The sequence below is a fragment of the Musca autumnalis genome, unplaced genomic scaffold, assembly GCF_047663935.1.
Source record: "Musca autumnalis isolate F117 unplaced genomic scaffold, ASM4766393v1 scaffold_1, whole genome shotgun sequence".
In the NCBI taxonomy this organism is placed as follows: Eukaryota; Metazoa; Arthropoda; class Insecta; order Diptera; family Muscidae; genus Musca; species Musca autumnalis.
In genome coordinates this window covers 91,679,368-91,706,119 of record NW_027411644.1, presented here as the reverse complement: position 1 = coordinate 91,706,119, position 26,752 = coordinate 91,679,368, and the positions used below count along the sequence as shown (strand labels likewise).

Here is a 26,752-nt window from a genome sequence, read left to right as displayed (position 1 = left end):
GTTTCTGTCGAATCTTACATTGAACAAGTAAAAAAGTATCAGTCGGCTTTGCCGACAGAGATATACCCTCAGCCTGGGCAAATTGAAACACTTTTTTCACAAAAAAACTTATGTATTTAGGGGGTTTCAACATTTTGGTCGTATGAACCGACAACAATGTTGATTAGGATTCAAATTTTGCGGAAAAGGTACTGAAAGGAATGGACCGTCATAGACCATGGGGGTGCCATAGGGGGTTTTTACACCCTTCGGGCTGTTTTCTTAAGAAGTATGGACTTGCCCCTGAAACAACTTTTACCATCGTAATTGAGGCAGCGAATGTAAGTTGATTCAACAAAAATCAAAGTGATTCAAAAGCAGGTCTTAAAGTGAACTTATCCAAAATTTTGTGTGGGAGGTACGGGATGGAGTGGACAAATATAGTCCATATTCGAAGCTTATCTATATCTGGTAGATATTATGATAATGTGTAAAGTATGGACCAAATCGGTCACTCCCATCAAGAGTTTCGTGCAAACAATTTTTCTGAATATTTTTGAACTTTTGTGGGGTAGGTACCTGAAGGAGTGGACCGATATGGCTTATCTACGAACTTAAACTAAGTTTGGAGACAATATTACGAAGGCCAAATTTTGGCCGGAATCGGAATTTCCGTTCGAGAATTATCTTGCGCTTCCACCCATAAGCATGGTGTCATAGGGTTTGTTTTTCAACTTTCAGGCTATTTTTTCAGGAAGTATGGACTTGCCCCTGAGGAAACCAGTACCTTCGTATAGGGGACAGTGAATACAAGATGTTACAACAAAACCCAAGGCGATTCGGGAGCAGGTCCTAAACTGAACTTTTCCGAAATTTTGTGTGGGAGGTACTCGAAGGAGTTTACCGATTGAGTCCATATTGGAACCTCATCTAAGTCTGGTAGAAATTTCATAATGTGCAAAGTATGGACCAAATCTGTTACTTCCTTCAAGAGTTATCGTTCGAACAAATTTCCCGAACATTTTCGAACTTTTGTGGGGGAGGTACCGGAAGGAGTGGACCGATATAATCCATCTTTGAACTTGAACTAAGTTTGGACAAAATATTACGAAAGCCAAATTTTGGACCGAATCGGCAGATCCGTTCGAGAGTTATATTGCGCCCCAACCACTACACACGGTGTCATAGGGTTTTTTGTAACTTTCAGGCTATTTTCTCAGGAAGTATGGACTTGCCCCTAATAAAACTTACAGCGTCGTATAGAGGACAGCGAATACAACTTGCGTAAACAAAAATCAAAGAGATTCGAGACCAGGTCCTAAACCGAACTTTTCCGAAATTTTGTGTGGGAGGTACCCGAAGGATTGGGCCGATTGAGTCCATATTGGAACCTCATCTAAGTTTGGTAAAAATTACACGATGTGCAAAGTATGGACCAAATCTGTTATTCCCTACAAGAGTTATCGTGCGCACAAGTTTTGCGACAATTTTTGAACATTTGTGGGGGAGGTACCTGAAGGAGTGGACCTATATGGCCCATCTTCGAACTTAAATCGAATCTGGACAAAATATTCCGATACCCAAAATTTGAACCGAATCGATTGATCCGTTCGAGAGTTATCGTGCGCACCAGCCAGCCAGACAGACAGACGGACAGACAGACAGACAGACAGACGGACGGACATTGCTAGATCTACTCAAAATTGTCTGAAACGGATATCGTACAAACATACTTGGGGTCTAAAATCATTATTTCGATGAGGCACATTTTTGGTCGTATCAAAGTGTAAATACCCTCTTTAGCCTAAAGGCTGAGGGTATAAAAATAACAAAGTTAGAACGTTTTTGTCGGTTTTCCTATTTTGCACGAGTATATTCTGGACGGAATTTTTCCGCGTGAGAAAATCGTTAAGCTTTCAAAATAAGTGATAATGAAGCAGCAATACAAATCATAAGGACTACATGCAAAACAATTATAGGCAAAGATTCAAACTGGATGTAAGCCTACATTTTAGTGTCTAGCCTCAAAAGGAGACCCCCAGTTGTAAAGCTCAATAACAGCCATTTTTCTTGATTTTTTTCCGAAAAAACTACGTAACTTTTTGGCAGTTTTGTTTTCTTCATCTGAAAGAGAAAAATATTACTAAGTTTTGAGGCCGTCTACGAAACCCTGTTTTTATTAAAGCATTGTGGGGTGCCAACTTTAGCTAATAAACCAATTGTCATATATTTTTGTGGCCGATTTCGAGAAGAACACAGTTTATGCTGCAAACAAAATAAAATAAATTGTTCCAATCCAACGCTCACACTAAGGCAATATTGTTCCGATCGACTTAAAAATTTGGTCATTTAGTCAGGACTATATCTTCCAAACCGTTATGAAATTTGAATTTATCTCAGAGGCAAAGTTGTAGCTCTTGTCTTAAAGAACAAAAATTGTGAACACATATAACCCATCAAACTTCATCTGCAAGGTCAAAATCGCCATGGTCAAATTTCTTTTAAAATTTTTCTCAAGTTTTGTTATACAGCTATCAAACCGATCAAATTTGAAGCAAACAACCAACTACAACAAGTAAAAAAGCATCAAGTTCGGCCGGGCCGAACTTTTCATACCCTCCACCATAAAATATTCTGAATTAAAATGGAATAATTAGTTTTCATTCCTGTCCCCAACTTTAAGTGGGTATGTTAAAATGTCAGATAATGTACATAAAATGCTTCATTCGGGAGGCACTTTTTATGGTGCCTATATCTAACTATGTATGTTGACAATTTTTGGTGGGATAGAAATTGGAAGGTACCGTTATATAGGTGTTATAATAAACAAGTAAAAAAGTATCAGTCGGCTTTGCCGACAGAAATATACCCTCAGCCTGTGCAAATTGAAACACTTTTTTCACAAAAACCTTATGTATTTAGGTGGTTTCAAAATTTTGGTCGTATGAACCGACAAAAATGTTGATTAGGATTAAATTTCAAAAATTTTGCGGAAAGGTACTTAAAGGAATGGACCGACATAGACCATGGGGGTGCCATAGGGGGTTTGTGTAAATTATGGACCAAATCGGTCCATACTGTTTGGGGTAGGTACCTGAAGGAGTGGACCGATATGGCTTATCTACGAACTTAAACTAAGTTTGGAAACAATATTACAAAGGCCAAATTTTGGCCGGAATCGGCATATCCGTTCGAGAATTATCTTGCGCTTCCACCCATAAACATGGTGTCATAGGGTTTGTTTTTCAACTTTCAGGCTATTTTTCAGGAAGTATGGACTTGCCCCTGAGGAAACTTATACCTTCGTATAGGGGACAGTGAATACAAGATGTTACAACAAAAACCAAAGCGATTGGAGAGCAGGTCCTAAACTGAACTTTTCCGAAATTTTGTGTGGGAGGTACTCGAAGGAGTTTACCGATAGAGTCCATATTGGAACCTCATCTAAGTCTGGTAGAAATTTCATAATGTGCAAAGTATGGACCAAATTGGTTGCTCCCTTCAATAGTTATCGTACGCACAAATTTTCCGAATATTTTTGAACTTTTGTGGGGGAGGTACCGGAAGGAGTGGACCGATATAATCCATCTTTGAACTTGAACTAAGTTTGGACAAAGTATTACGAAAGCCAAATTTTGGACCGAATCGGCAGATCCGTTCGAGAGTTATCTTGCGCTCCAACCACTACACACGGTGTCATAGGGTTTTTGGTTACTTTCAGGCTATTTTCTCAGGAACTATGGACTTGCCCCTAATGAAACTTACAGCGTCGTATAGAGGGCAGCGAATACAACTTGCGTAAACAAAAATCAAAGCGATTCGAGACCAGGTCCTAAACTGAACTTTTCCGAAATTTTGTGTGGGAGGTACCAGATGGAGTGGACCGATTGAGTCCATATTGGAACCTCATCTTAGTTTGGTAGAAATTACACGATGTGCAAAGTATGAACCAAATCGGTTATTTCCTTCAAGAGTTATCGTGCGCACAAGTTTTGCGACAATTTTTGAACATTTGTGGGGGAGGTACCTGAAGGAGTAGACCTATATGGCCCATCTTCGAACTTAAATCGAATCTGGACAAAATATTTCGATACCCAAGATTTGAACCGAATCCATTGATCCGTTCGAGAGTTATCGTGCGCACCAGCCAGCCAGACAGACAGACAGACGGACAGACAGACAGACGGACGGACATTGCTAGATCTACTCAAAATTGTCTGAAACGGATATCGTTCAAACATACTTGGGGTCTAAAACCATTATTTCGATGAGGCACATTTTTGGTCGTATCAAAGTGTAAATACCCTCTTTAGCCTAAAGGCTGAGGGTATAAATATTACAAAAGCCAAATTTTTGACCGAATCGGCAGATCCGTTCGAGAGTTATCTTGCGCTCCAACCACTATACACGGTGTCATAGGGTTTTTTGTAACTTTCAGGCTATTTTCTCAGGAAGTATGGACTTGCCCCTAATGAAACTTACAGCGTCGTATAGAGGACAGCGAATACAACTTGCGTAAACAAAAATCAAAGCGATTGGAGACCAGGTCCTAAACTGTACTTTTCCGGAAATTTGTGTGGGAGGTACCCGAAGGAGTGGACCGATTGAGTCCATATTGGAACCTCATCTAAGTTTGGTAGAAATTACACGATGTGCAAAGTATGGACCAAATCGGTTATTCCGTACAAGAGTTATCGTGCGCCCAAGTTTTGCGACAATTTTTGAACATTAGTGGGGAGGTACCTGAAGGAGTGGAACTATATGGCCCATCTTCGAACTTAAATCGAATCTGGACAAAATATTTCTATACCCAAAATTTGAACCGAATCGATTGATCCGTTCGAGAGTTATCGTGCGCACCAGCCAGCCAGACAGACGGACAGACAGACAGACGGACGGACATTGCTAGATCTACTCAAAATTGTCTGAAACGGATATCGTACAAACATACTTGGGGTCTAAAACCATTATTTCGATGAGGCACATTTTTGGTCGTATCAAAGTGTAAATACCCTCTTTAGCCTAAAGGCTGAGGGTATAAAAATGGTCCTATGTTGACAGTTTTTGAGCCTTTAATGTCAAATAACTCCTAATTCGGTTAAAAATTTTAGCTAGAATCCTCAAAATACCGAAAATCGGTAATATTATAACTAATTCGGTCTATATAGCCCATCTTCGAACTTGATCTTCCGACGGCTAAAAAAATGGTATTCCCCAATTTTCAGCGAAATCGGTTAACAAATGCGACCTGTATGTTGCGAACGGACGGACGGACGGACGGACATGCATAAATCGACTCAGAAAGTGATTCTATGTATATCCCTAGAAGGAACTATGGGTCTATCTCGCTTCCTTTTGTATGTTACATACAAATGCACTAACACATAATACCCCTTACCACATAGTGGTGTAGGGTATAAAAATGTACCTCAGATCTCAATAAACATCATTCTAGAATATACGAACTCTGTAGAAACGTATCTTTATGGTAAAAATAGCAAAACAAATGCGATTTTTATCCTATTTTCTAGGATTCTGCTCCATAGATATTAAACCGTTCAAAATTCAAGAAAACAATCAACCAAAATAGTTTAGCAAAGGCTTCAATAAAAAACTTTCTGGAATACCCGAAATGTCTATAAACGGTTCTTAATGGTGAAAATAGCAAAAATCTTTTGAAAATATCCAATTTTTATACTTTTTTCTACGACTCTGGTCCAAAGATACGCAACCGCCCAAAAATTAAGGATACCGTCAACCACAAAAATGTACCTTAGATTTTAACAAACAAGTTTCTAGAACAAATGAAGATTCTTTGACCAGAATCGGAGAAAAAAGTAAAAAATTGGATATTTTCAAAAGATTTTTGCTATTTTTACCATTAAGAACTGTTCATAGACATTTCGCATGTTCCAGAAAGTTGTTTATTGATGCCTTTGCTATACTATTGTGGTTGATAGTTTTCTTGAATTTTGAACGGTTTGATATCTATGAAGCAGAATCCTAGAAAAGAGGATAAAAATCGCAATTGTTTTGCTATTTTGACCTTTAAGATCCGTTTCTACAGAGTTCGTATATTCTAGAAAGATGTTTATTGAGATCTGAGGTACATTTTTGTAGTTGGTTGTTTGCTTCAAATTTGATCGGTTTGATAGCTGTATAACAAAACTTGAGAAAAATTTTAAAAGAAATTTGACCACGGCGATTTTTACCTTGCAGATGAAGTTTGGTGGGTTATATGTGTTCACAATTTTTGTTCTTTAAGACAAGAGCTACAACTTAGCCTCTGAGTCAAATTAAAATTTCCTAACGGTTTGGAAGATATAGTCCTGACTTAATTACCCTTTTTACATCAAAGCCTCAAACCTTTGGAGGCCTATAACCGCGAAAGTTGATGAGATAGGGAAAAACGGCGAGACACGTGTCTTCTCATTTTTGGTGTTCTTTCAAACTCCTGTGTCAGAATATGGTTAATAATTTTCGTGTTGCAGAGTGTATTTATACATTCTACTTTTTTCTGAAATTTATACACATTTTGAACATTGGTGTGGAAATATTTGAGATATAGTGTGTATTCTACCCAGCACGTAGGCAGATGGAAGTTTTCGGGAACTGAAAAATTAGCACACGATGAGATTTCGTGCATGAAAATATTCTACAAAAATGTTGCTAGGAAAATTGTATGTAGGGTCGGTCCACTAGGACAAGAAATCGATATTGTCATGTTTACACTTCTTTATCACTTTTACCCGATCCTTCTCATGAAAACTATGATAAAATATTTCATTGAATTTCGTATGTGATTGTGTAGAAAACTCGGACTATATCTGTTCCTGGCGAACAGATCCGGTTATTTGAATGTCTACATCTAAAGCCCTCATCGAGTATATAGAAAGAAAGGTTCCTCACTGAAAACATGTCATCTAAAAATGATGAAACAATGTATCCAAACTGAGATATAACGATATTTTCTCAATGATGGATGGGGGTCAATGAAAAAATTCATTATGTCATAAGTCAGAAATTTCAGCTATGGGATCCGTTGGGGTTCTCAATTGGGGCTTTCATTCCGAAAAGGAATTTTTCCACCCCTAGATCTTGAATTCCATTTTGTGCCACAGGGTATTCAGTAAGATTTCCCATAGAGACCACACTGTCTTTAATAGAAGACAAGGATGACTTCTTATAAAAAACTGGATGAGAATACCAATAGACCTTTTGTGAGAGGAGCAGTAAGATTTCTGACGAAAGAGGTTACAGGTCCAATCTTAATTCGATTGTCATAGAGCATTACTTTTGTTTGCAAACGCTAAAGAATCAATTAGATCGACAAAATAGGGATGAATAGACTACACTTCAGAGGATAGTAAATATCCTGTGAATCGTCGCTTAACTTAGTATAATATACCGTTTGCACATATGTTATCTTCTACATTTCTTTTAAAAAAAAAAATGATTTTTAAAAAAATGTTCTTGTTCTAAATTTTTTGTTATACTTCTATAACGTGGAAAAACTTTTGCCCGGAGTCGGAGTCGAGTTATTTTTTTCGACTCAGACTCCGACTCCAGCAAAATTGCTTGACTCCGACTCGTAGACTCCGACTCCGAAACCCTGGTTGAAACCAAAATGTATTAGGGATAAATATCACTATTACTTATTGAAAACAACAAACAATTAGTTTTATTTGATAGACAAGAAGGTTGTCTTCCGTAATAACAATTAAAAATGCGCAATACTTGCATACATTAACAAATGCACGGTTCGAATCCCAAAAAGACCAAAATTTATGTCGCAAAAGTTAATATACAACGGAGAATCCTCGTGGAACTGTGTAAAAAAGGCTTGATATTTTTGAACAAAATGAAACTAAATCTGTACTTAAGATCATAAAGAGTATATTAATTTTTGTTTATGGCAGTTATAGTACTTATAGTGACAAGTCCAACGAACACTGTATCGTAAAATCCACAAAAATTGGTCATCTACAAATACAACAACTATAGCGACAAAATTCAGGGTGTTATGTCCTGTTTATGAATTCTAAAGCCATGAAATTCTCAGAAAAGCTCTAAAGTTTCAATATGGGGTGATCTTGATCGAGTTTCGACTTTTACTGTTTGAAAAAACGGGAATTTCTTGAAGGAAACCCATACTTTCGAGGCCATTGTCCTTTTGAAACATGTAATAATCCTTACTCCTTACACATAAGGACTTTCCTTTTGAGTTAATTTTCTCACAAATGTTGCCCCTTTTCATATTCCCACCAAAAGTAAATAGTAGGAGAACTTCAAGGTCCGTTGTAGGCCCTACAGTTATACTGTCCTACCGGCCTTTTAGCAGTATCGGACATGCTTCTCGGGTCCCTAGTGTGTAATGTACAACTAATGTCTAATGAACTACTTCTAACTGATCCATTTAGTTGTATTTTGGTCCTAAGTGAAGCGAACACAGCTTTTCAGAACGTTTTTGCATAATCCATGCGTTATAACAGCAGAGAAAGCTCTGTATTAAAATTTTAAATTAGCTATCATATCCTTCTGTGGTGGTGGAGTATCACTGTGGGGCTTACACCAGAACTTGAGGTTCTCCTACTATTTTTTTTTGGTGGGAATGTGAAAAGGGACATAATTTGTGAGAAAATTAACACAAAAGGAAAGTCCCTATGTGTAAGGATTAAGGATTATTACATGTTTCAAAAGTACAACGGCCTCAAAAGTATGGGTTTCCTTCAAGAAGTTCCCGTTTCTTCAAAAAGGACAAGTCGAAACTCGATCAAGATCACCCCATATTGAAACTTTAGAGCTTTTCTGAGCATTCCATGGCTTTAGAATTCATAAACAGGACATAACACCCGGAATTTTGTCGCTACAGTTGTTTTATTTGTAGATGACCAATTTTAGTGGATTTTACGATCTAGTGTACCTTGGACTTGTCACTATAAGTACTATAACTGCCATTAAAACCAATTAATATACTCTTTATGATCTTAAGTACAGATTTAGTTTTATTTTGTTCAAACATATCAAGAATTTTTTAAACAGTTCCACGGGGATTCTCCGCTGTATACTAACTTTTGCGATATAAATTTTGGTCTTTTTTGGATTCGAACCGTACATTTGCTAATGTATGCAAATATTGCGCACTTTTAATTGTTATTACCTTCGTGTCTCTCAAATAAAACTAATTGGTTGTTGTTTTCAATAAGTTATTCTGCTTTTTATCCCTAATACATTTTGGTTTCAACGGTGTATACTAACTTTTGCGACAGACTGTAGATCGGGTTCGAATATAGAATATATCAAGCCACTCCTTCGAGTACCTCGCACACAAAATTTGGTGAAAGTGTACCGTGGTGCAATGGTATGCACGCCCGCCTTGCACGCAGAAGGTCGTGGGTTCGATTCCCGGGCCAGGCAACATCAAAAATTTTCAACGGTGGCAAAATACACCTCAGTAATGTTGGCGACATTTCCTGAGTATTTCAGCCTTGAAAAACTTCCCCATAAGTGGTGTCTTAAGACACGCCGTTCGGACTCGGCGATAAACAGTAGGTCCCATATCATTGAGCTAAATATGAATCGGGGTGCACTCATTGATATGAGAGAAGTCTCCCTTGTCCCGTATGGGATGTTGTGGAAAAATGTTTTTTTGTTTTGTTGTAGATTAACAGCACCTCTCGGATCGTTTTGAAATTTTTCTAAACAGGTTATACTTACGTTTCCCTTTTCGACGCTACAATTTCGGGGGGCAAGTCCATACTTTCTGAGATAATGGCTTAAAAGCTCTACGAAACCTTCACGGGTGTTTTTAATTGGTCCAAGCTTTCAAATCTTATTATTTTATGCAGTCATGTATCAGGTTGGAATGTGAAATATGTCGGCCCACTCCTTCGGGAACCTTGCACACAAAATTTGGGAAAAGTACAGTTTAACAACTCGTCTCGGATAGTTTTCATTTTTTACGAAAAGTTATTCTAGCGGGCCCTGTTACGACGGCGTAAGATAACCCTAGCAGAAGGGTTATTATTTCTTACAGTCTCGAATTATGTCCGAATAGTGACTTTTCGGAACCTCCTACATGTTGTGTGTGCGGCCCTATTTAAGACGGTACAAGTTTTTCGGGGGCAAATCCATACTTTCTGAGAAAAACTCAAAACAACCTATACACGTTAGAAGTATTGTATTTGCTGAGGTTAAATATCCGTCGGCATAGCTGACTGATACTTTCCCAGCAAAAATCCTCATTACAAACCTCCTTTCCCACCCATTATCTTAACAAGGGCATGTCGCGCGAAATATCTGGTTATTTTGTAACGACTGAAATAAGTAGTCAGAATCTACTCAGTATCTACTTATTTCAGTGGTTACAAAATTACCAGATATTTCGCGCGACATGCCCTTGTTAAAATAATGGGTGAGAAAGGAGGTTTGAAATGAGGATTTTTGCTGGGTTCTTACTTGTCAATTATTAAGTTATCGTTATTTCAGTTGGTGCCTGCAGGGTTTTTAATTATTGTCCCGAAATAATTATCTTCGTAAAAGAGGACTCAAGGATTAGTGCTCGGAAATGTCAAAATTATTCGAAACATGCCTTTTAACTGCACCTTTTTGAAAATGTTTGACGTCATTCACTTATTTACGCAAGATTAAATTACTTTACTAACACACAGCTAACTCTAGTAACTAGTAAGCACACAGCTTTACTCTTTATATTACACTAGCTGAACCCGGTGCGCTTTGCTGCCCCGACTACGATAAAATATAATGGAATGCATAATTATATTAACGTTTTTATATTTTAACGAATAAATATAGGAGATATGAAGGCGTTATATACTGCTTCAGGGTTGTTATGGAGCTACTATGGTATTTTTGTATGTTTCAGGAGGTAACACTCCTCCGAAAGCCTTTCCGCCTATAAGTATTCCTAATGATTTATATATATCATAATAAAACATAAATCTTAAGAAGTCTCTCAAAGATATGATACTTAATAGATGTAGACTTGGTCAATTCCTTCCCAACTATAAGTACTTGTGTAAATAATGATGACTTCTACTGACTGCTAAGTCTTCAAAATTTCATTGAAATTTAACATACGTAACAAAAACATGAAATCGACCGAAAATATATATGGGAGCTATGTTCCTATATGAACCGATCTCGATACAATTTGTCAAATTTATTTTTAGACCAAATCCCGTCTCACATTCCCAATTTCATTGAAATTGAACATACAAAGCGCGTTTTGTGCATAAAATACAGAAAATCTGCCGAAAATATATATGGGAGCTATATTCAAATCTTAACCGAATTCTAGAACGAATTCCGTCCAAATTTCAGTGAAATTGGACATATATAGTGTGTAAAAAACTGAACCGGTCTCGATATAATTTGGTACATTTATTTTTGGAACAAATTCCGTCAGACATCCCAAATTTCAACAACATTGGGCACATATAGCGTGTTTGATGCATAAAATGCAGGAAATCGGCCGAAAATATATATGGGAGCTATATTCAAATCTGAACCGGCCTCGATATAATTTAGCACATTTATTTCTAGAACAAATTCCGTCAGACCCTCCAAATTTCAGCGAATGTGAACATATATAACGTGTTTGGTGCATCAAATATGGAATATCGGCCGAAAATATATATGGGAGCTATATCCAAATCTGAACGGATTTCGATATAATTTGGCACATTTATTTCTAGACCTAGTTTTGTAACACATTCCAAATTTTAGCGAATTTGGACATATATAGCGTGTTTTATGCATCAAATGCGGAAAATCGGAAGAAAATATATATGGGAGCTATGTCCAAATCTGTACCGATTTCGATATAATTTGGCACATTTATTTCTAGACCAAGTTCTGTAACACATTCCAAATTTCAGCGAATTTGGACATATATAGCGTGTTTGGTGCATCAAATGCGGAAAATCGGCAGAAAATATATATGGGAGCTACATCCAAATCTGAACCGATTTCGGTATAATTTGACACATGTATTTCTAGACCAAGTTCAGTCACACGTTTCAAATTTTATTGAAATTGGATATAAACAGCGTGTTTGGTGCCTCAAATACATGAAATCGGCCGAAAATATATATAGGAGCTATATCCAAATCTGAACCGATTTCGATATAAATTGGCACATATATTTCTAGGCCAATATCCGTCACACATTCTAAATTTCAGCGAAATTGGACATATATAGCGCCTTTGGTACATAATATAAGGAAGTCGGCCGAAAATATATGTGTATGGGAGCTATATCCAAATCTGAACAGATTTTGATATATTTTGGCACGTTTATTTCCAGACCAAGTTCCGTCACACATTCCAAATTTTATTGAAATTGGACATAAATAGCATATTTGGTACATAAAATAAGGAAATCGGCCGGAAATATATATATGTGGGAGCTATATCCAAATCTGAATCGATTTGAATATAATTTGGTAAATTTATTTCTACATTAAATTCCGCCACACATACAAAATTTGGAGATTGTATCTGTAATAGTTCTAAAGATATTTGCATACAAAATCTAATTTTTTTGGAGGTACCTCCGGTTTTGATGCTATATCTCCAGATCAACGCGAAATTTCAAAAAATGATATAGCCTATTTTCATTCCAGGCCATGTAGCAATGTACCCTAAACATTTCAGTAAAAACTGTTCAGCGGTTTTCGAGTCTATAAGGCACAAACAAACGAACAAACAAACAAACAGACAAACAAATTTCAATTTTATATATATAGATTGACAGTCATGATCAGAATTACAACTCAACTCCCCATCTGCTACGCACCCGTATTTATACTCGACTGTGTATGCATAGACTTTTTGGCATTCTTCATATGGGAGGTTCTTAAATGTTCAAACAAATCCGGATGACGAGTAAATAAAAATAACTAATGTGGCCGTGGTAATAAATACAAGGGAGTAGGAGGGTTTACAATAAATGACGTCACAATGTAGAAGCATAACTGAATAGTCAAAATAAATAAGAGGAAAGGAGAGAGAGCACTGACAGCGTACAACAAGAACAATAGCAAAACAAACATTGAAAAGTAGTGATTGGAATTCTACACAGTAATTGTTGTTGTAAATTTGATATAAAAACCACTAAAAGCTTAATGAAAATTTACGCTAAAATTCAAATTCTTAAATTAGCAGAAATTCATCTAAATTTACTTAATTCAACCAGTTACATTCGTAACAACATATTTCGCAGCGGCAAGAGATATGGCAGCAACAATTTTTTGGTGCACCATACTTAAAATGAAATTCCAATCGGTAGGAAAATGTATCATTATACCATTTAAGCCCAAATCGTTTACACCCTTTACGAGTTATCTTGCGTACCAGCCACTAAATCAAAACCAAATTCTTTGAACCGGATTCGGTTGGGGTTCTAAAATCATAATCTCGATGAGGCACAATTTTGATCAATCTAGTTGTATGTAAGCCATAAGACAGAGATCAGTTTCATTTTCCGAAATGGAAAAGCAGCGTAAAAGAATGACGCATTTGGAAATCTGTCACCAATTTATTTGATAACCATTTAGACAAATTTTAACCATAATCTTACCATTTGGTATAAAATGATAGAGATTTATACATCCACATATTTTTGCCTGTTGCACATATAAACAATCAGTAATACACGCCGTATAGCTGTGATATAAAAATGTTTTGTTTCCATAGAGTTCGGCATGATTTGAGTTGCGACAATTTGTTACAGTTGAATCTAATCCGTCAAGGCTCTTATCATTGATGGTGGGTATAATGGTAAATTCCAAATTCAGCTGCAGATTTTCTTCGGTAATTGAGTAGCGCGGTCTTGGTGTAATAGTCTCTGGTAAATCCTTATTATTCAATAAAAATATCTAAGAAATAATATATAATAATTTAAATTTTTATCATCCATATTTGAATATTCGATTTTTTTGTCTACCTTTGATGGTTTTTTAAATGTTACGGATAGTCGATAGGGCTCACTGTAAATTTCATTATTTGTAACCAATTTGGATCCGGTTTCACTGTAAAATATTGAAGGAGGGTTAGGTTAGCAAAGAATGGTGTCTGTATATTATAAGGATATATGTATAAATGTTGGTAAATATCTTTCAATTCCACATTGAATCTCTAAACCTAAAAGTTGTGGTCAATGAAAATATATCGATTTATCCAATTTAAGATCACAAAATCTGGTGGTTGCTATAATAAACAGTTGGTCTAATTATTTCACTGACAGACCCCATGAAAACAGTATCCACGAAAACCACCTGAGCGGAGTTTTTCGAACACTCCAGCCACTATAGAAAGCAGTATAGGGAATAAAGTTAAAGTTAAAAAATACTACCAAAATCTTTTTGTAGGAGTGGCTCTAAATATTGGAACATTTGGAAGCCCTTATCTCTAGAAAAATTGGCTTCCACCAGCATAAAATATAGTCTGGTAGTCATATCGACAACGACTACCCGCTAATCAAATTTCAACACTATCTGAAAGTGGTTAAAAGCAAAGGAGATACCTTATGTGCGTCAGAACATTTTAGATAATCCTACACTGAAGATTCTAGAACAGTCTATGTGAGCGAGTATAAATACGAGAGAATAGCAGGTGGGTTAGTTGAGTTGTAAATCAGACCGCGCATTGAAACCGTCATCTGAAGTAAAATCGTGTACGAATAAGTAATCGTAATCTAAAGAATGCTCTTATTTGGCACAAACCTAATACTGTCACATTATGATGTGAACAGTTTGGATCACATCGGTTACTATCTTCGAGAGTTAACATGCTCACAATTTTAGCGAAAAACTTTTGTAGCGATATGGCCCATCTTCGAAATTGATTGGGGCAAAAATTAAACGATCTGCAGAGTTTGGACCAGTTCAGTTTATCAGTTCGAGAGTTAACCCTCAGCCTTTATACTAATGTGCCTCATCGAAATAATCAGGAGTCGATTTAGCCATGGCCAGACCAGTTGTTGCGCACGAACTCTGGACTTTGTAAAATGTTATCCAAACTTAGATCAAGTTCGAGTTGGGGCCGTGTCAATATGCTTTCCACAAGTTTTTTCTGTTAAATGGAACCCAAGTTAACTCACGAAGGATGTTACTGAATTGGTCCACATTTTGCACATCGAGACAAAGATTAGGATCGAATATGAGGTACGTCGACCCATCTTTGGGGCACGTCTCAAATAAATTTTCCAAAATGTTCCCAAAAATGCAGTTTAAAGACATGTCTCAAATTGTTTCGATTTTTTACGATGTTTGTCCTTGCAATCCAATAGAGACGGTTCAAATTTTCTGGTGCAAGTCTATATTACTTGAGATAATGACGCAAAAGTGCTAACAGAGAAAAGCAAAAATTCTAAATTACGAGTATCCGGGTTGGCGAAAATTTTGAACTTTTGTGAGAGAGGTTCCCGAAAGTGTTATTCTATGTAGACGGTTTTCGAAAATGATGTACGGTTGGAAGGATATATACTTGTGCAAGGGTACAATTTCCTTCAAATTTACATAAAGTTCCAAAAGGTCTATATTGAACAACAACTTCGGCTACCTCGCTCACAAAAGTTGAACATAACACTATGCAACATTTTTAAGTTAATCTTATGCAAATAGTTTTAACTGAGGATTTTTGAAAGTTTGCGGGTTATTATTTTGGCCTACAGAGCCGCTACAAAATTGGTTAAAATTTTGTTTTTGGTCCATTTCATCCCCTGAACATCACCAAAAACTAATCATTTCTATTCTGGCCCGAACCAAACCTCCTTAAAAAAATCGTTACAATCGGTCCATAATTACGGCCTTAAGCTTGTTTACAATTTTTAATGGACGGACACACATCGCTAAATCGCTTTATCTCGTCGAGATATGAATTTTGGCATACCAAATAAGGGGCCTAGGACGAATATTTCGTGGTGTTACATACACTTTTGGAGAGTAAATATGTAGCATGGGATAAAAATGTTTCTCTACACAGCACCCATTATATATTAGGCAGTAGGCCCGTTATCTAGCAAACACTTTATTGCAATTTACATCAGAGGAAAAGTCAGTAGTTTCGCTACTCTGCGAAATATATATGTCCTCAAGGAATTAAAATATCGACCAAAAATAAAATTTTTATATTTTTCATACAAAAGTAATGGTCCATTTCACCCGCTAAAGAATATCAGATCATCATTCAAAATTGTAGGCATCTTTTTCGACCTATACTATTACCCGGTGCAAAATTTCGTGACTATTGATGTATAATTGCGACTTCTAGCGAGTTTATTATTACACTACAAACAAATAACGGAATATATTAGGCTGTAACTCTGTTATCTGATCATGCACACCAACATAATTGGCATCAATTGAAAGGTCAAGCTTTCCACTTTCAAGTATATCTCACTTGTCCGGAATGTCACTTCCAGGAATTAAGATATAAGCTGTTTATTTTCACAATTTTCACACAAAAGTTTTGGTCTATTTAACCCTCTAAATATTATCGGATCGCCATCTCAAATTGCAAGCTTCTCCATTGTGATATACACTTACCTTATTTGGTCGGACTATTATTGAGACCTACATAGCCGCTAGAAAATTGGATAAATATTAGGTTTTTGGTCCATTTCACCCGCTAAATATTTCACGATCATCACCAATAAGAATAGGGATCTATTCTGATCTGAACCCGACCCCCATACAAAATTTCGTGACGATCGGTCTGTAATTGCGGCCTGGAGCGTGTTTACAATTTATAATGGACAGACGGACGGGCGGACACACGTCTCAAAATCGCTTTATCTCGTCGAGATATGAAGATTGGTATACCACATTGGGGTTCTCCGACGAATATTTCACGGTGTTACATGAATTTTTACCAAAACAAACTTATAATACCCTTTTCCACATTGGTATAAGGTATAAAAATGGGCCATATCGGTCTACTCCATCCGGTCCAAACTTCGCACATCGTATTATTCCTTCCAGATATATATGGGGTTCGAATATGGACTATATCGGTCCACTCCTTCGGGTACCTCACACACAAAATTCGGATAAAGTGAAGAGCTCCTCTCGGATCGTTTTGTTATTTTTTTCAGTAAGTCCGCATTGCGGCTCCCTTTACGACGATATAATTGTTTTCTTGGGCAAGTCCATACTTTCTTAGATATTGGTATAAAAGTTCCAAGAAACCATGACGGCACCAAACAAAATGGAAAATCCGCAAGATAATTCTCACAGGGAGTTTCTGATTGGTGAAGACTTTGCACATCGTATTATTTCATCCAGTCATGTATCAGGTTGGAATATGGACAATATCGGTCCACTCCTTCGGGTACCTCCCTAGAAAAAATGAAGTTTAAGATCTCCTCTAGCATCGTTTTGATTCTTTTTTCAGTAGGCTGTTCCGGCGACCTCATTTACATCGGTACCATTTTTTTCTGAGCCTGAAATAATGGAAATAATGAAATATGTGGCCCTTCCGGCACATACTAAAATGGCTATTGTGCAAGTTAACTCTAAAACTAATTTAATATTTCGAGTCCTTTATAATGAAATTTGGTTACTAAAAATGTTTTGTTATTTTTTTTTTTTTTTTTGGTCAGCACAGTTCACTGATACCTTCTTAATTGTTTCCATAGGCAAGTGGTAGAAAAACTTCTCCACCTCAAATTGTGGAGTGAAAAAGCCACTTATTATTTTATCTTAATGTAGAATATTTTGTGTTGGAGGGTATAAAGTTTCGGCCCTGCCGAATTTAATGATTTTTTCCTTGTTAATCCTCGTATCGTATTCTTTTCATATAATAATCTGAGTTATGTATGAACAAGATTGCATTCCGTTTATTTATAGTTGTTACTAAGATTTAAGAAAATAATTGTTATTCTTTTCATTGTATCCCTTTAAAAGTTAATAAGACGTGTGAATGACAGATGACGCAACAAAAAAAATGTATAGAAAAGAATTATGTTCTTTATATTCATACATTAATATAAATAAGTTACTCTTCTGCGTTTTTCAAATTTATAGGTTGTGTCTGCAAATCCCAGCACGAACGGGTTAATATATTAAATGTTTTTAAAATAAATCTGTCAACTCAATGATTTATAACCGGCACACTGTAGTCGTTTTAGACATTTGTTGGAAATTTAGAGACATGATCTCATTACTGTTGAAATTTTATTTTACCATTAAAGGGATGAAGGACTGATTCTAAGCAGAAGTAATCCGTAAAATGATTTATGGTCAAACAAGCTGTGAATGTCAGTAATGTCATATATTTATGACAAATTATAAACGTCATATACGAGGTCTCATAATGATATTTTCACATTATTTGTGTTTTGTTGGTGCCCATGTATTATATATATTTTGGTAATATCTGTCACTTTTGATTGTCACTTTGTTTTTGACAGATAAAAACATTAGTCGTGTTTGGATCCAAGAAATAGGTTATGCTTATGCAGATTCTCCTTCGATCTTCACAAAGGTATCAGTTACTTCTTTCACTGATCGTCCTATGATGTATATATCGTCAGCATAAGCAAGTAACATTTAGCTATTGGTGTAGATTGTGCCATTTCTCTTAACGTTTGCGTCTCGTATGCCCTTTTCCAGCAGTATCTTAAAGAGATCACACGAAAGGGTGTCTCCTTGTCTGAAACCTGTTTTGGTATAAAACAGTTCGGAGAGGTTCTTTCCTATTTAAACTGCGGATCAAGTATCAGTTAAAGTCATTTTACAAAGCCGTATGAGTTTTGCGGGGATACCAAATTCAGACATGGCTTGGAATACCTTTGAATGTAGGGGGCTGTCGAAGGCTGCTTTATAATCGACAAAAAGGTGTTGATCTGCATCTCTTGGGTCTTCTCTAGGATTTGCCGCCGGGTAAATACCTGGTCAATGGTGGACTTGTCAGGTCTAAAGCCGCATTGGTATAGTCCAATTATTTCGTTGACCATAGGCTTTAGTCGTTTGCACAATATCTCTGACACTATTTTGTAGGCAATAGGAAGAAGACTTATGCCCCTATAGTTAGAGTCTTATCTCCTTTCTTTACGTCTTGGCTGCAACAAGGTGGTGATCCGAATCTACGTTGGCTCCTCGGAACGATGGCACATCCAACACGCTAGATGAATTTCTTCCGTCTATCACAACGTGATCAATTTGATTTCTTGTTCATTGATATAGAGACAGCAAGGTGCCCTTATGAATATCGAGATGCTTAAATCTGAAACTGCTAACTTCCATTGTTCGATGTTTCACTATGGAGACTGAATTTCCCGACTGTTGGGCCAAAGATATTCTCTTTTCCAATTTAGGCATTAAAATCGCCTAGAATAATTTTATTGTAATTGGCAGGACAACGGTCATATGTTTGTTCTAAGCGCTTGTAGATTATATCTTTGGTCTGTACGTCCTTGTCTTCGGTTGGAGCATGAGCGCAGATAAAGCTAATGTTGACGAATTTCGCTTTTATCCGTATTGTAGCAAGTCTTTCATTTACTGGGGTGAAGCTGGAGACCAGATGTTGTAAATTTCGTCTAACTATAAATCAAGAAAAATCAAAAAAACAAAAAATCGCCGGAGGGATTTTCAAATAAATCGCGGCCAAAGTTCACATTTGTAGGGCTTTTTTAAGTTTTCACGATTTTGCTTGGAAACCGCAAGTCCTATCGAAATGGGATTAAGGAAAATGTTGTAGCAGTGAAAATTCTCTACAAGATTGTCCTTTATGACGTTTTCGTAGGTATTACAATTTTTGACATATAGAAGTGCAAATTTTGACAATTTACTGACTGTATCGTCTCCTTATAAAATTTGATCTCATATATGAACATTGTAGAAACCGCAAAAACTTCCCAGGTGTAATCACCGTTTACTTAAATTTAGTTAAGGCACACCGTGTTCACTCATCAATATATGCTTATATTTTGGTACGAAGGTACCTCCCTATTTTATGTATTTAAAAAACCAAATGGAATGACTGTAACATGGTATTTCAGATTATGAAAATATAGAAAACATCGTCGTCTCATTGGTATTAAAACATATTTAGAAGAAAGTGATATTCTTCAGTTAGAATATTCCACTTCTACTACCCAGTAAAATGTTCGATGCGAAACATGCCATTTAATCATGGGTGCAAGTGATATGGCATGTCATCTTTTTAGCATCTTCGTCGATGAATTTTATATGAGCGTGGACCCCAACATATGCTATATTGTTGATCCAAAGCATGTCATTTACACCAATGCTTTGACATGTAATTTTCACCAATGCTTTGACATGTCATTTCCACCAATGCCTTGGCATGTCATTTTCACCAACCCTTTGCAATGTCATTATCATTACGACGAGAGTTTTAACAATGTTGGTTGTGATTTCGAGTCCCCGAATTATAAATAATTAATCTTATATATTTAAAACAAGTAAGAAAAGTCTATAGTCGGAGGAGCCGACCATGGGACACCCTATACCACTATCCCTGGACAATCGCTCACCACGGAACTTCTTTTCAATGATTGTGAAAATTTAATTATCAAATATCAGAGATTTAATGTATAATACTTATGACCAAAACCAAAAAGTTATCCAGCAAAAGCAAAGACATTTTTGTAGCAGGAAAGGAAAATTTAGTTCACGTTAAATGTAATGAAACCCACTTATATAGTACTACGTCCGTTGTTTAACCGCTACGTTATTGAAATTTTTACCAATTTCACCCAAAAGTTTCAGTCCATTTAACCCGCTAAGTATTATCTGATCTTCACGTTGGTTTGTACGTTTCTTCTTCATCATAAGCTCAAACTTTGTTTAAAAATTTGCGGGTTATTATTTTGACCTAAAGAGCCGCTACAAAATTGGTTAAAATTTTGTTTTTGGTCCATTTCGTTACAATCGGTCCATAATTGCGGCCTTAAGCTTGTTTACAATTTTTAATGGACGGACACACATCGCTAAATCGCTTTATCTCGTCGAGATATGAATTTTGGCATACCAAATAAGGGGTCTAGGACGAATATTTGGTGGTGTTACATAAACTTTTGGAGAGACAATATGTAGCATGGGATAAAAATTTGGTTCTCTACACAGAACCCATTATATATTAGGCAGTAGGCCCGTTATCTAGCAAACACTGCAATTTACATCAGAGGAAAGGTCAGTAGTTTTTTTCCATATGTAGGCTACTTTGCGAAATATATATGTCCTCAAGGAATTAAAATATCGACCAAAAATAAAATTTTTATATTTTTCATACAAAAGTAATGGTCCATTTCACCCGCTAAAGAATATCAGATCATCATTCAAAATTTTAGGCATCTTTTTCGACCTATACTCTTACCCGGTGCAAAATTTCGTGGCTATTGATGTATAATTGCGACTTCTAGCGAGTTTATTATTGCACTACAAACAAATAACGGGATATATTAGGCTGTAACTCTGTTGTCTGATCATGTACACCAACATAATTGGCATCAATTGAAAGGTCAAGCGTTCCACTTTCAAGTATATCTCACTTGTCCGGAATGTCACTTCCAGGAATTAATATATAAGCTGTATATTAAAATTTTTCACAATTTTCACACAAAAGTTTTGGTCCATTTAACCCTCTAAATATTATCCGATCGCCATCTCAAGTTGCAAGCTTCTCCTTTGTGATATACTCTTACCTTATTTAAAATTACGCGTTGATCGGACTATTATTGAGACCTACAGAGCTGCTAGAAAATTGGATAAATATTATGTTTTTGGTCCATTTCACCCGCTAGATATTTCACGATCATCACCAATAAGAATAGGGATCTATTCTGATCTGAAACCGACCTCCATACAAAACTTCGTGACGATCGGTCCATAATTGCGGCCTGGAGCGTGTTTACAATTTATAATGGACAGACGGACGGACGGACGGACGGACGGACGGACGGACGGACTGACGGACGGACACACATCTCAAAATCGCTTTATCTCGTCGAGATATGAAGAATGGTATACCACATTGGGGGTCTCCGACGAATATTTCGCGGTGTTACATGAATTTTTACCAAAACAAACTTATAATACCCTTTTCCACATTGTGGTATAGGGTACAAAAATGTGTATAAATAAAAACACAAAATTCATCTCTATTGGATCGATTGAATGGGTTCAAATGTTGATGAAAAGATCGGATCTTTCACGGCTTCGTTTTAACCAATGCAACAGATGCCATGAAATCAAATTTTGCTGGGTAGGAATAAGCCTTGACGTAGCGGAAGAGCTTAGTACTTTCATAAAAAATAGGAAACAAACTTTTCCATCATACTTTTAGTCAACTCGTGTTGAAGGGTTTAGTTTGTTATAACCAGGGTTTCGGAGTCGAGGTATTTTTGGGTCGACTCCGACTCCAGACTAATTTTTTTCACGACTCCGACTCCGGGTCGGCTAATCTATTGGTTCTTCTAACATATTCTTTAGAAAGGACATCCGTGCGAATATAGTACTTATTTTCAGAAGATAAGTATGAAGTAAAATCCATATCTATATTATTTCTTCTAAATCTTACTTTGGGAAACAGCAACAAAATACAAGCACGAAAATATTATGGGAGGAACTTTTTTTGTGAGAAAATATCTCATGTGCCAGACATTGAAAATATAACATGAACAATTTTTAACTTTTTGGTGAAGGAGTTCCCTTTCTCCCTTCTTACCCATAAGTTCAAAACATTCTCATGAAAATATTCATAGTCTGACACAAGACTAAGTGAAAATACAAATCAAAATGACTACAACCCAAAAAAAAATTGGAAGTTGTGCAATTGGTGTTATGATTTCACAACATCTTTCGACGCAGTCCAACAGAGTTATGAAAAATGCACTCCGTTCGATACATTTTATAAGCAGTTGCTTTAAATATCCCTACAAAACAAAAACAGTTGGTTGATCCCTACCCGTCGCTGCCGACATAATTTCATCAAAAGAGAAACAAGTGTGAATATATTTCGAAGAATTTGTTATAAAATAAAACCAGTAAGGAAAGGATCAAAGTCGGGCGGGGCCGACTATATAATACCCTACACCACTGTGAATATGTAAAATATAAATCGGAGCTATATCCAGATCTTATCCGATTTTGATATAATTTGGCACATTTATTTCTAGACTGAATTCGGTCACACATTCCAAATTTCATCGAAATCGGAAATATATAGCGTGTTTGGTACAGAAAATACGTGAAATCGGCCGAAAATATATATGGGAGCTATATCCAAATCGGAACCGATTTCGATATAATTTGGCACACTTATTTCTAGACCGAATTCAGTCAAACATTCCAAATTTCATCAAAATCGGACGTATATAGCGTGTTTGGTGCAGCAAATACGTGAAATCGGGCGAACATATATATGGGAGCTATATCCAAATCTGAACCGATTTCGATATAATTTGGCTCAATTTAAGTGGCGAAATTTCGTGGCCACTGGGAACCACATATGTAAAATTTCAGCTAGTTCAAAAAAAAATGTGGCTAAGATCCCTAAAATACCTTAAATCGGGAGGTATCGTTATATGGGGACTATACCGAACCGTGGACCTATCTTGACAATTTTTAGTGGAGCAATTTCGCGGCCATTGAGAACCTCAAATGTAAAATTTCATCTAGTTTGGGCAAAAAATGTGGCTAAGATCCATAAAATACCTTAAATCGGGAGGTATCGTTATATGGGGACTATACCGAACCGTGGACCTATCTTGACAATTTTTAGTGGAGCAATTTCGCGGCCATTGGGAACATCAAATGTAAAATTTCAGCTGGTTTGAGCAACAAATGCGGCTAAGATCCTTAAAATACCTTAAATCGGGAGGTACCGTTATATGGGGGCTATACCAAAACTTGGACCGATATAGCCCATCTTCGAACTTGATCTTCCGACGGCTAAAAAAATGGTATTCCCCAATTTTCAGCGAAATCGGTCAACAAATGCGACCTGTATGTTGCGAACGGACGGACGGACGGACGGACATGCATAAATCGACTCAGAAAGTGATTCTATGTATATCCCTAGAAGGAACTATGGGTCTATCTCGCTTCCTTTTGTATGTTACATACAAATGCACTAACACATAATACCCCTTACCACATAGTGGTGTAGGGTATAAAAAATTAAGATTGCAAACATTTTTGTGGTAATTTACGAGACGGAAATTTTTAATGGAGTGGAGTTGGAGTAGTGATGGGAAGGCAACAAAAAATCCCTTTAGGATGACGAAGCAAAATCAATTGCGCTTGGATTAAATGGAGAACGGAGGAAGAACACTGAATTGTGATTGAATTTAATGGAAACTTTTTTAATTTATGTTTATAAAATAAAGTTCTTTGTATTCTTGTTTTACACAAATAATAAATGAATTTTATTTATTCTGGGATATTTCGCAGTAGCTTGCATTTTGACTGCATCTTTGGATTGATTAAAAACACAATCCGAACAGTGCTTTTAAATTCAATCCAAAAGACTACATAAAAAGTTGTGATTTGGATCGAAAACGGAGTGCATCCTAGCTGTGTGCTGTAGAAGCAAAATGGAGTGCATCCTAGCTGCGCGCTCTCTTGTAAAATTCATAAGTGAATTCATAGGAAAAGATGTACTCCAACGGCAAATGTACTGTACACTTGTAGTGATTCAACTGTATCCGCGGATGCTAACTTTTTGCTGGGATGCAGTAAAAATTATAAGCAGTTCATGACCAGGTTTAAAAACGGCTATAAGCCAACAATTTAGAATTCTTCGAGAGCCTAAAGGTAAGAATAATAATAAATAAAAACCTATTTTCATGATTTTTCCCTTCATCTGAAAGAGCATAACTTAATCTGCTTTCTGAAATATTTGTGGAAAAATATTTAGAAGTTCTGTGAAAATGGCCGTCTATGAAACCCTGTTTTTATTACAGTGTTTTATTTAACTTGCCTTGGTGTGTGTTTAGTTCAAATTTGGTAACTCATTTTTAACACGGTTGCAGTTGACCAATCGAACTAAAACTTTGCACACTTTTCAGGTTTGGAAGACAATACACGAATATGAAATCAAAACCGATATTGGTCCATTTTTACACTGTTTTACAGTGTTTTATCTAATTTGCTTTTCAAATCTGGTAACTAATTTTTCATACAGTTGCAGTTGACCAATCGAACTTAAAATTTGCACACATTTCAGATTTGGATGACAATGCATGAATATGAAATCAAAACCAATATTGGTTCATTTTTACAGTGTTTTTACGGTGTCTAACTTAACCCCCTTTTCAAATCTGGTAACTGGTTTTTAAAACGGTTGCAGTTGACCAATCGAAGTAAAACTTTGCACACTTTTCAGATTTAGATGACAATACGTGAATATGAAACCAAAATCAATAAGGGTCCATTTTTTCCTATAGTCCCCATATAACGGTACCACCCGATTTCCGGTATTTTGCTTTTCAAATCTGGTAATTCATTTTTCACACAGTTGCAGTTGACCAATCGAACTTAAAATTTGCACACATTTCAGATTTGGATGACAATACATGAATATGAAATCAAAACCAATATTGGTCCATTCTTACAGTGTTTTTACGGTGTCTAACTTAACCCCCTTTTCAAATCTGGTAACTGGTTTTTAAAACGGCTGCAGTTAACCAATCGAACTAAAACTTTGCAAACTTTTCAGATTTGGATGACAATACATGAATATGAAATCAAAACCAATATTGGCAATTTTTACAGTGTTGTACAGTGTTCAATTTTACATACTTTTCCAGTCTGGTAACTCATTTTTAACACAGTTGTAATTGACCAAGCGAACTAAAACTTTGCACACTTTTCAGATATGGATGACAATACTTGAATATGAAATCAAAACCAATATTGGTCCATTTTTACACTGTTTTACAGTTTTTTATCTAATTTTCTTTTTAAATCTGGTAACTCATTTTTCGCACAGCTGTAGTTGACCAATCGAACTAAAACTTTGTACACTTTTCAGATTTGGATGACAATACATGAATATGAAACCAAAACCAATATGGGTCCATTTTTTCCTGTAGCTCCCATCCAGCGGTACCACTCGATTTAAGGCCCGTATTGGCTGTTTTTGACAACTAGTGTTTCCATGGTACAGAAACGTACCCATTAAAAATTATGGACATAGGTCCAGGTTTTGGTATAGCCCCCATATAGCGGTACCGCCCGATTTCAAGTGTTTTAAGGATTTTATCTTAATTTTTATACTGAATTACGTGTAACTTGGCATTTGGAAATCCCAGTGGTACAGAAATGTCTTCACCAAAAATTGTGACATAGGTCCAGGTGTTGGTATAGTCCCCATATTACGGCTCCACCCGATTTCAAGTGTTTTTACAGTGTTTTATTTAACATGCTTTGGTCCGTTTAGTTCAAATCTGTTAACTTATTTTTAACACAGTTGCAGTTGAACTGAAACTTTGCACACATGGAATCAAAACCAATATTGGCCCATTTTATAGTGTTTTAACGGTGTTTTATTTAAATTGCATTTCAAATCTGGTAACTCAATTTTGACGCAGTTGCAGTTGACAAATCGGACTAAAACTTTGCACACTTTTCAGATTTGGATGACAATACAGGAATATGAAACTAAAACAAAGTTTGGTCCATTTCACAGTGTTTTAACGGTGTTTTATTTAACTTGCATTTCAACTCTTGTAACTCATTTTCCACACAGTTGCAGTTGACCAATCGAACTGAAACTTTGC

The 26,752-nt window shown here is 36.4% G+C and overlaps 1 protein-coding gene across 2 annotated transcripts in view; it reads right to left on the bottom strand.

Annotated features, from left to right (window-relative positions):
• The window catches only part of LOC141390682 (uncharacterized), a 70,820-nt gene that overhangs the window by 25,719 nt on the left and 18,349 nt on the right, over window positions 1–26,752 (bottom strand). For both annotated transcript variants that reach the window (XM_073963625.1, XM_073963626.1), the window contains 2 exons: window positions 13,949–14,033; window positions 13,583–13,880 (listed from right to left, as the gene is read on the bottom strand). In XM_073963625.1, the coding sequence (XP_073819726.1) occupies window positions 13,583–13,880; window positions 13,949–14,033 (383 nt within the window). The remainder of the gene's footprint in view (window positions 1–13,582; window positions 13,881–13,948; window positions 14,034–26,752) is intronic.